The 15,927-nt window shown below is 45.4% G+C and overlaps 1 protein-coding gene across 1 annotated transcript in view; it reads left to right on the top strand.

Annotated features, from left to right (window-relative positions):
- DNAJC5G (DnaJ heat shock protein family (Hsp40) member C5 gamma) overlaps positions 1–15,927 on the top strand; it is a 332,587-nt gene that overhangs the window by 243,216 nt on the left and 73,444 nt on the right. The window contains exons 3-4 of the mRNA XM_053709454.1: positions 6,702–6,915; positions 13,441–13,594. Of these exons, the coding sequence (XP_053565429.1) occupies positions 6,702–6,915; positions 13,441–13,594 (368 nt within the window). The remainder of the gene's footprint in view (positions 1–6,701; positions 6,916–13,440; positions 13,595–15,927) is intronic.

Raw genomic sequence — 15,927 nt, 5'->3', positions numbered from 1 at the left:
GTTTTATCATCTATCATTTACATTTCATTTTGAAATTAGTGACCTTTTAAGAGGTAACGGGTTAATTATGTGTACAAAGATTTGCAGATAAACAGTAGAATTAGGGTCTTTTTCCTCTATGTTCATGTTATAACTTTTTTTGCTGTAATAAAGAGACAAAATATCGAATAGATAGTAAAAGTGCCCAAAATAATCATAGCAAACCCTCTAGGAGAGCATGACATTGTGAGTGGTTAATGGAATTCATTTACCAAAATATGTAAACGTTACAGGCAGGAATATACAGCTTGTCCCCTACGAGCTGTTTCACGTGTCCCCTACGAGCTGTTTCACGTGTCCCCTACGAGCTGTTTCACGTGTCCCCTACGAGCTGTTTCACGTGTCCCCTACGAGCTGTTTCACGTGTCCCCTACGAGCTGTTTCACGTGTCCCCTACGAGCTGTTTCACGTGTCCCCTACGAGCTGTTTCACGTGTCCCCTACGAGCTGTTTCACGTGTCCCCTACGAGCTGTTTCACGTGTCCCCTACGAGCTGTTTCACGTGTCCCCTACGAGCTGTTTCACGTGTCCCCTACGAGCTGTTTCACGTGTCCCGAACGCTCTGTCTACATCAGACTTTCAGTTGTTTCTTATACCAGTGGATTTTCCTATATCAGATCATTATAACTTTTATGCCAGTATTTAATGTTCCAGCAGCCTGGACTTATATTAGTTTAAGATTTTATGACTGGTAAAATCACTAATAACATTTATATGCTGTGGCTGGTGCATAGTTCTAAGAATTTAACCAGACTGACCACTCGACAGTGAGCCTCTAAAAGTGCTTGAAATTATAATTAGAGAATTTCCTCACAGTAATAAAATCTTATTTCCTTCCTAATACAGGGAGAGTCCACAGCTTCATTCATTACTTGTGGGAAATACAAAACCTGGCCACCAAGAGGAGGCAAAGACACCCCAACCAAAGGCTTAAATACCTCCCCCAGTCATTCTTTGCCTTTCGTCACAGGAGGTTGGCAGAGAAGTGTCAGAAGATTTCGGAGTAGTTCCTTAGGAAGGGTATCTACCCTTCGAGATGGGACTTGACTTTTCAGTAGTCTTGTCAGCCTCTCAGTGAGAGCATTGATTAAAGTTAGAGTCCGGAGATGCAGGGAGAGTCTTTCTGCGAAACCATCCAGACTCATATTAACAACTCCTTAAGCAATCAGCATTGACTAGTTTCACAGCCTGCTTTCTTCACTCAAGTCCATGTCAGAAGCGCTGCTACAGTCTGTCAAACTTGAAGGACCGTGTTGCTGTTCCATGGCATAGATTCCGGTAAGATTGTTTCATTTTTTACACACGTTAACGATAGAAGACAGGGTCTCAGTGGGACTTTATGGAATCAAGGGTTAATATCTCCTGAGGGGGATTATTGAACAGTGTTTTTTTTTAATCCTATTTGTTATGTAATTTCGACTGCTTATGTGCAAGAACGTTATGGCTCATAGGCGGATACGGAACTTACAGGTTATCTTTCATTTTGAGAGATGCGCAGTTCTTTATTAAGCTGGTGCGCCTTTCCTTAACAGGAGCGGTCCTGCATGAGCACCATGTGACCGGGAGTGGTCACGTTTTTCTTCCACTTCCTGACCGGGTTTCTGCGGAGAGAAGCATCTTATCTACCTGTCTGGGTCACAGGAGGTGGTGAGTGCCCCAGCCATTGGGGGTATAAGGTGCCAGTTGTTTTTTTCTCTTTCTATAATTTAATTTAGACAAGTTATGGAGGATTCTGATATTTTAGAGTGGGATCCCCCCGATACAGAATTTGATACCAGCATATATTGTGAGGAGGCTCGGGTAATCCAGCCCTCTCAATTATGTTCCATATGCTGCAATAGGGTGTTCTCATCAACCAATGCTGAGATATTAGAGACCACTGAGCCATCCGCCTCTGAGGATTCTTCATCCAGTGAGGTGTGTTCCCTAGATTCTTCTGTTCCTACATAGGCATTTTTCACGAGTTCCGCTCCTCCTTCGCCTATAAGGGGTTTGTTTCCACCAGAGGTTACTAAGCAATTCCGCATGGCCATTTCTTCGGCCTTAGCGATGTTACCTCTTCCTGCTCCGTGCAAGTGAAGGGTTAATCTAGGCTCTCCAGCCCAAGGACCGTCGTGTAAAATGACGATTGTGTCAGATTAGTCCTCTGGGGATGGGGTTCCCTCTGAAGCTTTAGAGGTAGAACCTCCAGGGTCGGAGTCTACTGACTTGAATCCTCCGACTGCGGAGGGCTTAGTATTTAGATTTAGATTGGCACGCCTGCTTTTACTTCTGAGAGAGGTTTTGGCAATGTTAGATAGAACCTAATAGGGGAAAAAAAGAGAGGCGCCACATAGTGTAGTATTGTCTGAGTAACCCAAACAGTAAGGGAGCCTAGAGCCCCTAGTAATGGCAACTCACAATGAGTGGTGGCACGACTGGAGTGCCAAGCAGGACAGCACGGGACCCACAGAGTCGCCCGTAAGACTCACACGGCCCATCCACCTACACGGCTACGCACAGTCTGCTGTCTGATCCTTCAAGCCTATTGGCGTTCGCTTCCATACGGCACTCCGGATTGGACCCTCTGATCACCTGATTCCACGTCTGACGCCTGTGTAAGTCTTACTGGCTACTCTGTGGGTCCCGTGCTGTCTCTGCTTGACACTCCGGTCGTGCCGCCACTCGTGAGTTGCCATTACTAGGGGCTCTGGGCTCGCTTACTGTTTGGGTTACTAAGACAATACTACACTATGTGGCTCCTCTCTTTTTTTCCCTTTCAGGTTCTATCTGATTATTTCATCTATCAAGAGTGCTGCCTCCTCTAGCTCAATTTTGCCTCCTGTTTCCACGAGCGCACCTCTTCGGGACCCCGGTGTCCTAGGATTTGGCGATGTTAGAGGTTCCCAGTACTGATCCGTCATATGATTTATAGGACTGAGATTCAACTAACTATCTTGTCTAGATGAGTGGAGAGGGATGGTAATCCTATTCCATCTCGTCTTGATTTACTTTTTGCTTTATTGTTTATTTAGAATCTCAGTTCCGAGCTCTATGTGGGGTTTGTGTCGTGTGACAGGCTGGACCTGTTTTTGTTGGCACACTCTTTTCAGTTTTGGGCGCTTGCCTTTTTTATTTTTACCTTTTCTATTCCATTTCAGATAGTTTTCTGTTTTTAGAGCTCTGGGTTGCTATAGAAACTCTTCTTAGAAAGAAGTTTCGTCGCATTGGATTTTTGATACTATCGACTTAGATGGTCAAGATTGTTGGTGACTTCCGGTGGAAGCATCTAGATCTATGTTTGGGGTAATGGTTCCCCCGATAATTTTGAGAAAAATTTTAAGCCTCAGAACTTATATTCTTTATTTTGATTATTCTCAGTTTTCTAAAATTTCTGGAACTTTCTGTTTAGCTCTTGAGTGTTCTAGCAGATACGTTGTATCCTAGGTGACAGGCAGGACCTGTTGTGGGTACATGGGAATATTTTCTTTCCACTGTTGGAGCATGGTCCAATAAGGGGAGGGATTTTCCGTCCTAATTGGGTTCTATGATTTTTAAGCAGACTTTATTAGTTATCTTTTTTTGCCGGAGAATATACGATTCTCTCTTCCCTTTGTTCAGGAAGAAGGATGTCTTTCTTGTTTTCATCCTTTTGAGCAAATCCGGTTCCTTTTGAGCAAACCGTATCTTCCAGTAAACCTCATTCTGATCCTAGGTGTACTTTTGGGATCTGGGGTTTAATGTGGCAGTATCCTGCTTCCAGATGTTATAGTAGCTCCCGGGTCTTGGCGTTTCTGGTTTTCTTACCATTGGCTGTTAAGAGATTTTTAGGGATTTTCTCTTGTCTTTTTGATCCTGAGTGGGATCTAGACTTGAGTTTCTGGTGCAGACACCACGGTGGATTCTTGGATGCTGTTTTGTCTTATGGACAGGACTTTTTTTTCCCTGAATATCTTGCAAAATTTCCTCATTGGGTTATGTCCTCCAGTCCCACTTCTGGCCTTTGTTGGCACTGGGGTGGAGCGTGATATAGCCAGCCGAGGCTGAGTCTTCGGCATGGCGTTTGTTTTTTCCCCCCTAAATCTGTCTTAACAGACTTATAGGGAATATCGGTTGGGGGAACTGATCCCCAGTGTTCCGTTGAGAGCTCCCTGTCCTGAGAGAGTTTCTCTTAGCTCTCCCGGGGCAGTTTTGTCTTTGTTGCTTCACTGCCTGTGGGGAGAGAGTGTCCTATGGGGGTCCGTGGATCAGGAGTTTCCTTCCGTTTATTCCTATGGTTCCTCAGCCGAGCATTCTGCTTTGAGGATTTGGTCTTCTGGGTTCGTACCAGTTGGGGCCTCTCAGTGAGTAGATCTGTTTTGGAGAAGGAGAGTTCCCCCTGCGTGTTTGGTGGTGGTTGAAGCCCACTACGGTTCATTGTCAGTGATCCACTCTATGAGCGGGTTCTTCAAGAACGGATGTTCCCTACAATCTTTCTTTGCTTCAAGGTTGGTATCTGAATGGGGAAGCCGATCAAATTTTCAGGGCGTCCTTACCTATCCCTGGTTTCCTTTTAAGGACTCAAGGGAGATGTGGTTAGCTCCATCGCTCCTGTAGCAGAGGGTTGTGGGTTTGAACCCAGTTAAAGCTCCTTTTTTCTCTGTTGTAATGTGATTCTGGTGACAGCTAACATTCCTAAGTAGATTTTTTATCAGGGATCTTCAGATCGAGATATTAGATCCTTATTGGTGCTTGGGAGGTTTATTTTAATCTTTTTCGGCCATGCCTCTCTCTGTTGAGGATGGTTCAATCCTAGCAGGAGCAAGATGTCAGTGAGACTGATTGCTCAGTTTTTGTCTGCGAGTTCGTATCGCGGTTTAGGGGCTTCGCCTCCATGGCCCTTGTTGCAGGGATCTGCTGGGTCGGGGCCTTTTTACTTCATGGAATCTTTTTCCTCTGTGATGGCTAGTCAAGAGAGGGGTTTACTGAAAGGTTACGGTCCTTTCCGTCAGCGAGTAGTTGGTCTCTCGTCATCTATCATAGGTGTGGAGGACCACCCTTTGTCGGGAGGAGTTAGATCGTTCTGACTCTCTATCTAGCTGTCATAACCTCAGCGTTACCTTAGCTGCCTTGCATGCGGAAGGTTGCGGTTTGAATCTGGCTGCAGTCCTTGCTCCTTGAATGTGGGCTCGCAAGCAGTTTTTCGATTCCCTTTTTGTTCTTCTGTTTCAGAGGTTCATTGATCTTTCAGGCGTTTAGTTCTTTTGCTCCGTCTGCAGTTTAGACTTTATTTTTAGGGGGTTGCAACTGGTTACTTTTGTACCCGTGCAGAAGGTGGTCTTTGAATTCTTTTCTTTAATGATCTATTCCGCCTGTAGATTGTTTTCTACATGAAATAGTCCCTGTGTTGCAATATTGCAATATGTACTCCTTAAAGGAGTCGCCTTTTTATTAAGGCTGTGTTACGAGATTTGTTAGGGTTTTTTCAATAAGATTGTTATTTTATGTCATTTCCCTTTCTAAATGGGAAGGTTTTTTTTCCCCTCTCAGGGAATCAGGCCTTGATGTCTTTTCAGAATATGGACGCTTAGTTGCCTTCTTTATTGTAAGTGAAGGAGTGTTTCTTCACTTGACCTAGGAGACAGCGGGACACTAGCCTCCTCAGAGGTTATGGCTCAGTTTGAGAGCAGTGACGTCATTTTGGGTCTCGTGCATGAGATCTCTATGGTTCTGATTGTTGGGCGGCTATCTGGTCCTCCTAGCTTTCTTTTTCTTTTTTTACTTCTGTTGAAGCAGCCTTTGGGAGAATGGGTTTGTTGCAGGCTTTGGTGCCCTCAGATTTGGGCCGCCTCTTCTTTTCCCTCCCGTTGGCATTCAGTGTTCTCTGTAGCTTGGGTATAATTTCCCACAAGTAATGAATGCAGCTGTGGACTCTCCCTGTATTAAGAAGGAAAACATAAATTATGCTTACCAGATAATTTCCTTTCCTTCTGTACAGGGAGAGTCCACAGCTCCCGCCCGTGTTCTCCGATGGGCGGCCCTAAATTTTATTTGTTTTCTTCTGGCACCTTTTTCACCCTGATATTTCTCCTACTGTTCCTTGTTCCCTCAGCAGAATGACTGGGGGATGAAGGGAGTGGGGGAGGTATTTATTTAAGCCTTTGGCTGAGGTGTCTTTGCCTCCTCCTGGTGGCCAGGTTCTGTATTTCCCACAAGTAATGAATGCAGCTGTGGACTCTCCCTGTACAGAAGGGAAGGAAATTATCTGGTAAGCATCATTTGTTTTTTACTTTTCTTAAATCTGAAAACAACTTTTTTACGTTAAAACAGAGAATGTAGAAGTTTTAGAATAAAATAAAAAGTTGTAGAATTGATGCTGTTTTGTGAGGATCATTTTGCATAGAGTCTCTCTTTATGAAATGACAGAGTGCCCAGTTAGTACAGGAGTTAGTGCACCAAGTCCCACTCTAGCTGGTATTGTTCTTATTCTTTCTTTTCATAGTCCGGAGCTAAGAGAGAAGTGCCCTACATTTAGAGATTCACAACTCCTTTTGGTTTAAAGCCAGAGATTTGTGCACAAAGATCATTTGTATAGAGCGTTTTCTAATTCTTAATAAAAATGTTTGTGTATATATAATCTGTAAAAAATGTATCTAATAAAAACAATGTATAAGAGTTCTTTCATTGATTTATGTGCAATCATAGGAAGTTGGCCCTGCGCTATCATCCAGACAAAAACCCAGATAATCCGGATGCTGCCGAGAAGTTTAAGGAAATAAACAACGCTAACACCACCCTGAGTGATGATAACAAACGCAAGATCTATGACGAGTACGGATCCATGGGGCTGTATGCCGCTGAGCAGTTTGGGGATGAGAGCGTCAAGTACTACTTCCTCATGTCTAAGTGCTGGTTTAAGGTAAGTGCCATCTAAATGTATGTGCAGCACCCAAAGTGCATCAGTCACATGTGATATTGTCTGTGTGTGTGATGGGCACTGGGCATGTGCTGTAGTCACGTGATATTGTCTGTGTGTGTGAGATGGGCACTGGGGATGTGCTGTAGTCACATGTGATATTGTCTGTGTGTGTGTGTGTGATGGGCACTGGGCATGTGCTGTAGTCACGTGATATTGTCTGTCTGTGTGTGTGTGATGGGCACTGGGCATGTGCTGTAGGATATTGTCTGTGTGTGTGAGATGGGCACTGGGGATGTGCTGTAGTCACATGTGATATTGTCTGTGTGTGTGTGTGTGATGGGCACTGGGGATGTGCTGTAGTCACATGTGATATTGTCTGTGTGTGTGATGGGCACTGGGGATGTGCTGTAGTCATGTGATATTGTCTGTGTGTGTGATGGGCACTGGGGATGTGCTGTAGTCACATGTGATATTGTCTGTGTGTGTGTGATGGGCACTGGGGATGTGCTGTAGTCACATGTGATATTGTCTGTGTGTGTGATGGGCACTGGGGATGTGCTGTAGTCATGTGATATTGTCTGTGTGTGTGATGGGCACTGGGGATGTGCTGTAGTCATGTGATATTGTCTGTGTGTGTGTGATGGGCACTGGGGATGTGCTGTAGTCACATGTGATATTGTCTGTGTGTGTGTGTGTGATGGGCACTGGGGATGTGCTGTAGTCATGTGATATTGTCTGTGTGTGTGATGGGCACTGGGGATGTGCTGTAGTCACATGTGATATTGTCTGTGTGTGATGAGAACTGGGGATGTGCTGTAGTCACATGTGATATTGTCTGTGTGTGATGAGCACTGGGGATGTGCTGTAGTCATGTGATATTGTCTGTGTGTGTGTGTGATGGGCACTGGGGATGTGCTGTAGTCACTTGTGATATTGTGTGTGTGTGTGATGGGCACTGGGGATGTGCTGTAGTCACATGTGATATTGTCTGTGTGTGTGTGATGGGCACTGGGGATGTGCTGTAGTCACATGTGATATTGTCTGTGTGTGTGTGATGGGCACTGGGGATGTGCTGTAGTCACATGTGATATTGTCTGTGTGTGTGATGGGCACTGGGGATGTGCTGTAGTCATGTGATATTGTCTGTGTGTGTGATGGGCACTGGGGATGTGCTGTAGTCATGTGATATTGTCTGTGTGTGTGATGGGCACTGGGGATGTGCTGTAGTCACATGTGATATTGTCTGTGTGTGTGTGATGGGCACTGGGGATGTGCTGTAGTCACATGTGATATTGTCTGTGTGTGTGTGATGGGCACTGGGGATGTGCTGTAGTCACATGTGATATTGTCTGTGTGTGTGTGTGTGATGGGCACTGGGGATGTGCTGTAGTCATGTGATATTGTCTGTGTGTGTGATGGGCACTGGGGATGTGCTGTAGTCACATGTGATATTGTCTGTGTGTGATGAGCACTGGGGATGTGCTGTAGTCACATGTGATATTGTCTGTGTGTGATGAGCACTGGGGATGTGCTGTAGTCATGTGATAATGTCTGTGTGTGTGTGTGATGGGCACTGGGGATGTGCTGTAGTCACATGTGATATTGTGTGTGTGTGTGATGGGCACTGGGGATGTGCTGTAGTCACATGTGATATTGTCTGTGTGTGTGTGATGGGCACTGGGGATGTGCTGTAGTCACATGTGATATTGTCTGTGTGTGTGATGGGCACTGGGGATGTGCTGTAGTCACATGTGATATTGTCTGTGTGTGTGTGTGATGGGCACTGGGGATGTGCTGTAGTCACATGTGATATTGTCTGTGTGTGTGATGGGCACTGGGGATGTGCTGTAGTCACATGTGATATTGTCTGTGTGTGTGTGATGGGCACTGGGGATGTGCTGTAGTCACATGTGATATTGTCTGTGTGTGATGGGCACTGGGGATGTGCTGTAGTCACGTGATATTGTCTGTGTGTGTGATGGGCACTGGGGATGTGCTGTAGTCACATGTGATATTGTCTGTGTGTGTGTGATGGGCACTGGGGATGTGCTGTAGTCACATGTGATATTGTCTGTGTGTGATGGGCACTGGGGATGTGCTGTAGTCACGTGATATTGTCTGTGTGTGTGATGGGCACTGGGGATGTGCTGTAGTCACATGTGATATTGTCTGTGTGTGTGTGATGGGCACTGGGGATGTGCTGTAGTCACATGTGATATTGTGTGTGTGTGTGTGATGGGCACTGGGGATGTGCTGTAGTCACATGTGATATTGTCTGTGTGTGTGATGGGCACTGGGGATGTGCTGTAGTCACATGTGATATTGTCTGTGTGTGTGTGATGGGCACTGGGGATGTGCTGTAGTCACATGTGATATTGTCTGTGTGTGTGATGGGCACTGGGGATGTGCTGTAGTCACATGTGATATTGTCTGTGTGTGTGATGGGCACTGGGGATGTGCTGTAGTCACATGTGATATTGTGTGTGTGTGTGTGATGGGCACTGGGGATGTGCTGTAGTCACATGTGATATTGTCTGTGTGTGTGTGTGTGTGTGATGGGCACTGGGGATGTGCTGTAGTCACATGTGATATTGTGTGTGTGTGTGTGATGGGCACTGGGGATGTGCTGTAGTCACATGTGATATTGTCTGTGTGTGTGTGTGATGGGCACTGGGGATGTGCTGTAGTCACACGTGATATTGTCTGTGTGTGTGATGGGCACTGGGGATGTGCTGTAGTCATGTGATATTGTCTGTGTGTGTGATGGGCACTGGGGATGTGCTGTAGTCACATGTGATATTGTCTGTGTGTGTGATGGGCACTGGGGATGTGCTGTAGTCACATGTGATATTGTCTGTGTGTGTGATGAGCACTGGGGATGTGCTGTAGTCACATGTGATATTGTCTGTGTGTGTGTGATGGGCACTGGGGATGTGCTGTAGTCACATGTGATATTGTCTGTGTGTGTGATGAGCACTGGGGATGTGCTGTAGTCACACGTGATATTGTCTGTGTGTGTGATGGGCACTAGGGATGTGCTGTAGTCACATGTGATATTGTCTGTGTGTGTGATGAGCACTGGGGATGTGCTGTAGTCACATGTGATATTGTGTGTGTGTGTGATGGGCACTGGGGATGTGCTGTAGTCACATGTGATATTGTGTGTGTGTGTGATGGGAACTGGGGATGTGCTGTAGTCATGTGATATTGTCTGTGTGTGTCTGATGGGCACTGGGGATGTGCTGTAGTCACATGTGATATTGTCTGTGTGTGTGTGATGGGAACTGGGGATGTGCTGTAGTCACATGTGATATTGTCTGTGTGTGTGATGGGCACTGGGGATGTGCTGTAGTCACGTGATATTGTCTGTGTGTGTGATGGGCACTGGGGATGTGCTGTAGTCACATGTGATATTGTCTGTGTGTGTGATGGGCACTGGGGATGTGCTGTAGTCACGTGATATTGTCTGTGTGTGTGATGGGCACTGGGGATGTGCTGTAGTCACATGTGATATTGTCTGTGTGTGTGATGGGCACTGGGGATGTGCTGTAGTCACATGTGATATTGTCTGTGTGTGTGATGAGCACTGGGGATGTGCTGTAGTCACATGTGATATTGTCTGTGTGTGTGTGATGGGCACTGGGGATGTGCTGTAGTCACATGTGATATTGTCTGTGTGTGTGAGATGGGCACTGGGGATGTGCTGTAGTCACATGTGATATTGTCTGTGTGTGTGTGATGGGCACTGGGGATGTGCTGTAGTCACATGTGATATTGTCTGTGTGTGTGTGATGGGCACTGGGGATGTGCTGTAGTCACATGTGATATTGTGTGTGTGTGATGGGCACTGGGGATGTGCTGTAGTCACATGTGATATTGTCTGTGTGTGTGTGATGGGCACTGGGGATGTGCTGTAGTCACATGTGATATTGTCTGTGTGTGTGTGATGGGCACTGGGGATGTGCTGTAGTCACTTGTGATATTGTCTGTGTGTGTGTGATGGGCACTGGGGATGTGCTGTAGTCATGTGATATTGTCTGTGTGTGTGTGATGGGCACTGGGGATGTGCTGTAGTCACTTGTGATATTGTCTGTGTGTGTGTGATGGGCACTGGGGATGTGCTGTAGTCATGTGATATTGTCTGTGTGTGTGATGGGCACTGGGGATGTGCTGTAGTCACATGTGATATTGTCTGTGTGTGTGTGATGGGAACTGGGGATGTGCTGTAGTCACACGTGATATTGTCTGTGTGTGTGATGAGCACTGGGGATGTGCTGTAGTCACATGTGATATTGTCTGTGTGTGTGATGGGCACTGGGGATGTGCTGTAGTCACATGTGATATTGTCTGTGTGTGTGATGGGCACTGGGGATGTGCTGTAGTCACATGTGATATTGTCTGTGTGTGTGATGGGCACTGGGGATGTGCTGTAGTCACATGTGATATTGTCTGTGTGTGTGATGGGCACTGGGGATGTGCTGTAGTCACATGTGATATTGTGTGTGTGTGTGATGGGCACTGGGGATGTGCTGTAGTCACATGTGATATTGTCTGTGTGTGTCTGATGGGCACTGGGGATGTGCTGTAGTCACTTGTGATATTGTCTGTGTGTGTGATGGGCACTGGGGATGTGCTGTAGTCATGTGATATTGTCTGTGTGTGTGTGATGGGCACTGGGGATGTGCTGTAGTCACATGTGATATTGTCTGTGTGTGTGATGGGCACTGGGGATGTGCTGTAGTCACATGTGATATTGTCTGTGTGTGTGATGGGCACTGGGGATGTGCTGTAGTCACATGTGATATTGTCTGTGTGTGTGTGATGGGCACTGGGGATGTGCTGTAGTCACATGTGATATTGTCTGTGTGTGTGTGTGATGGGCACTGGGGATGTGCTGTAGTCACATGTGATATTGTCTGTGTGTGTGTGTGATGGGCACTGGGGATGTGCTGTAGTCACATGTGATATTGTCTGTGTGTGTGTGATGGGCACTGGGGATGTGCTGTAGTCACATGTGATATTGTCTGTGTGTGTGTGATGGGCACTGGGGATGTGCTGTAGTCACATGTGATATTGTCTGTGTGTGTGATGGGCACTGGGGATGTGCTGTAGTCACATGTGATATTGTCTGTGTGTGTGTGTGATGGGCACTGGGGATGTGCTGTAGTCACATGTGATATTGTCTGTGTGTGTGTGTGATGGGCACTGGGGATGTGCTGTAGTCACATGTGATATTGTCTGTGTGTGTGTGTGATGGGCACTGGGGATGTGCTGTAGTCACATGTGATATTGTCTGTGTGTGTCTGATGGGCACTGGGGATGTGCTGTAGTCACTTGTGATATTGTCTGTGTGTGTGATGGGCACTGGGGATGTGCTGTAGTCACGTGATATTGTCTGTGGGTGTGATGGGCACTGGGGATGTGCTGTAGTCACGTGATATTGTCTATGTGTGTGTGATGAGCACTGGGGATGTGCTGTAGTCACGTGATATTGTCTATGTGTGTGTGATGAGCACTGGGGATGTGCTGTAGTCACGTGATATTGTCTGTGTGTGTGATGGGCACTGGGGATGTGCTGTAGTCATGTGATATTGTCTGTGTGTGTGATGGGCACTGGGGATGTGCTGTAGTCACATGTGATATTGTCTGTGTGTGTGTGATGGGCACTGGGGATGTGCTGTAGTCACATGTGATATTGTCTGTGTGTGTCTGATGGGCACTGGGGATGTGCTGTAGTCACTTGTGATATTGTCTGTGTGTGTGATGGGCACTGGGGATGTGCTGTAGTCACGTGATATTGTGTGTGTGTGTGTGATGGGCACTGGGGATGTGCTGTAGTCACATGTGATATTGTGTGTGTGATGGGCACTGGGGATGTGCTGTAGTCACATGTGATATTGTCTTTGTGTGTGTGTGATGGGCACTGGGGATGTGCTGTAGTCACATGTGATATTGTCTGTGTGTGTGATGGGCACTGGGGATGTGCTGTAGTCACATGTGATATTGTCTGTGTGTGTGATGGGCACTGGGGATGTGCTGTAGTCACGTGATATTGTCTGTGTGTGTGATGGGCACTGGGGATGTGCTGTAGTCATGTGATATTGTCTGTGTGTGTGATGGGAACTGGGGATGTGCTGTAGTCACATGTGATATTGTCTGTGTGTGTGATGGGAACTGGGCATGTGCTGTAGTCACATGTGATATTGTCTGTGTGTGTGATGGGAACTGGGGATGTGCTGTAGTCACATGTGATATTGTCTGTGTGTTTGTGACGGGCACTGGCGTTCTCCTGGAGTCACATGTTACCCGGTATTGTCTGTGCGAGTGTAACTGGCACTTGGATTTTACTAAATTTAGTCAAAGGTTTAGGTTTGTAATTCACATGTTCTAATTAAGTTGCACACAATTACCTTACTAGAATGTTAGCTATGGCTTTTACCTTAATATTCTTTATATTAAAAACCCTTGCTGGTGTGGCTGGTTCGTTGATATTCTTGCACCACTGATCACTGTGTTTCTCCTTAGGCTCTAGTCATTTTCTGTAGTCTTGCGACCTGTTGCTGCTGCTGCTGTTGTTGCGCGTTTTGCTGTGGTCGGTGTAAACCGCCTGAAGAGGATGAGGATGCGTACAAATGTGTGAATCCTGAGGACCTGGAAGCCCAAATCAGAGCAGAAGAGGGTGAGTCTTGCTCAGGGTTAACAACATCAGTTGTGTTGTGTAACTGTATTGTATGGGGCGCCAGCCCTCCCTTAGTTCTATGGATCTTCCTTATTTGCACTAACAATCTCCCAGGTTCCTTTATTTATCTGCTCTTCAAAACATTTCTCCTTTATTTGTAAAATCTTTATTTCTCTTGTTAAGTGTATCCAGTCCACGGATCATCCATTACTTGTGGGATATTCTCCTTCCCAACAGGAAGTTGCAAGAGGATCACCCACAGCAGAGCTGCTATATAGCTCCTCCCCTCACTGCCATATCCAGTCATTCTCTTGCAACTCTCAACTAAGATGGAGGTTGTAAGAGGACTGTGGTGTTTTATACTTAGTTTATTTCTTCAATCAAAAGTTTGTTATTTTTATTTACAACGGAGTGTAAAGTATTTAGAAGAAGAATCTGCCTGCGTTTTCTATGATCTTAGCAGAAGTAACTAAGATCCTTTGCTGTTCTCACATATTCTGAGGAGTGAGGTAACTTCAGAGGGGGAATATCGTGCAGGTTTTCCTGCAATAAGGTATGTGCAGTTAAAATATTTTTCTATGGATGGAATTTGCTAGAAAATGCTGCTGATACCGAAGTAATGTAAGTAAAGCCTTAAATGCAGTGATAGCGACTGGTATCAGGCTTATTAATAGAGATACATACTCTTATAAAAGTGTATTTTAAAACGTTTGCTGGCTTGTTTAATCGTTTTTTACATATGTTTGGTGATAAAACTTATTGGGGCCTAGTTTTTTTCCACATGGCTGGCTGGAATTTTGCCTAGAAACGGTTCCCTGAGGCTTCCCACTGTTGTAATATGAGTGGGAGGGGCCTATTTTAGCGTTTTTTTGCACAGCAAAAATTACAGACAGACATCCAGCTTCTTCCTGCATGATCCAGGACTTCTCTGAAGGGCTCAAAAGGCTTCAAAAGTCGTATTGAGGGAGGTAAAAAGCCACAGTAGAGCTGTGGCAGTTGTTGTGACTGTTTAAAAAACGTTTTTGTCATTTGTTATTCCGTTTTTGGTATTAAGGGGTTAATCATCCATTTCTCCAACATAGGTGTGTCCGGTCCACGGCGTCATCCTTACTTGTGGGATATTCTCTTCCCCAACAGGAAATGGCAAAGAGCCCAGCAAAGCTGGTCACATGATCCCTTCTAGGCTCCGCCTACCCCAGTCATTCTCTTTGCCGTTGTACAGGCAACATCTCCACGGAGATGGCTTAGAGTTTTTTAGTGTTTAACTGTAGTTTTTATTATTCAATCAAGAGTTTGTTATTTTGAAATAGTGCTGGTATGTACTATTTACTCAGAAACAGAAAAGAGATGAAGATTTCTGTTTGTATGAGGAAAATGATTTTAGCAACCGTCACTAAAATCCATGGCTGTTCCACACAGGACTGTTGAGAGCAATTAACTTCAGTTGGGGGAACAGTGTGCAGTCTCTTGCTGCTTGAGGTATGACACATTCTAACAAGACGATGTAATGCTGGAAGCTGTCATTTTCCCTATGGGATCCGGTAAGCCATGTTTATTACGATCGTAAATAAGGGCTTCACAAGGGCTTATTAAAACTGTAGACTTTTTCTGGGCTAAATCGATTCATTATTAACACATATTTAGCCTTGAGGAATCATTTTATCTGGGTATTTTGATATAATAATATCGGCAGGCACTGTTTTAGACACCTTATTCTTAGGGGCTTTCCCAAAGCATAAGCAGAGCCTCATTTTCGCGCCGGTGTGGCGCACTTGTTTTTGAGAGGCATGGCATGCAGTCGCATGTGAGAGGAGCTCTGATACTTAGAAAAGACTTTCTGAAGGCGTCATTTGGTATCGTATTCCCCTTTGGGCTTGGTTGGGTCTCAGCAAAGCAGATACCAGGGACTGTAAAGGGGTTAAAGTTCAAAACGGCTCCGGTTCCGTTATTTTAAGGGTTAAAGCTTCCAAATTTGGTGTGCAATACTTTTAAGGCTTTAAGACACTGTGGTGAAAATTTGGTGAATTTTGAACAATTCCTTCATGTTTTTTCGCAATTGCAGTAATAAAGTGTGTTCAGTTTAAAATTTAAAGTGACAGTAACGGTTTTATTTTAAAACGTTTTTTGTACTTTGTTATCAAGTTTATGCCTGTTTAACATGTCTGAACTACCAGATAGACTGTGTTCTGAATGTGGGGAAGCCAGAATTCCTATTCATTTAAATAAATGTGATTTATGTGATAATGATAATGATGCCCAAGATGATTCCTCAAGTGAGGGGAGTAAGCATGGTACTGCATCATTCCCTCCTTCGTCTACACGAGTCTTGCCCA

This window comes from Bombina bombina, chromosome 4 (assembly GCF_027579735.1).
Source record: "Bombina bombina isolate aBomBom1 chromosome 4, aBomBom1.pri, whole genome shotgun sequence".
NCBI classification, from domain to species: Eukaryota; Metazoa; Chordata; class Amphibia; order Anura; family Bombinatoridae; genus Bombina; species Bombina bombina.
This window is presented reverse-complemented; position numbering and strand designations above follow the sequence as displayed.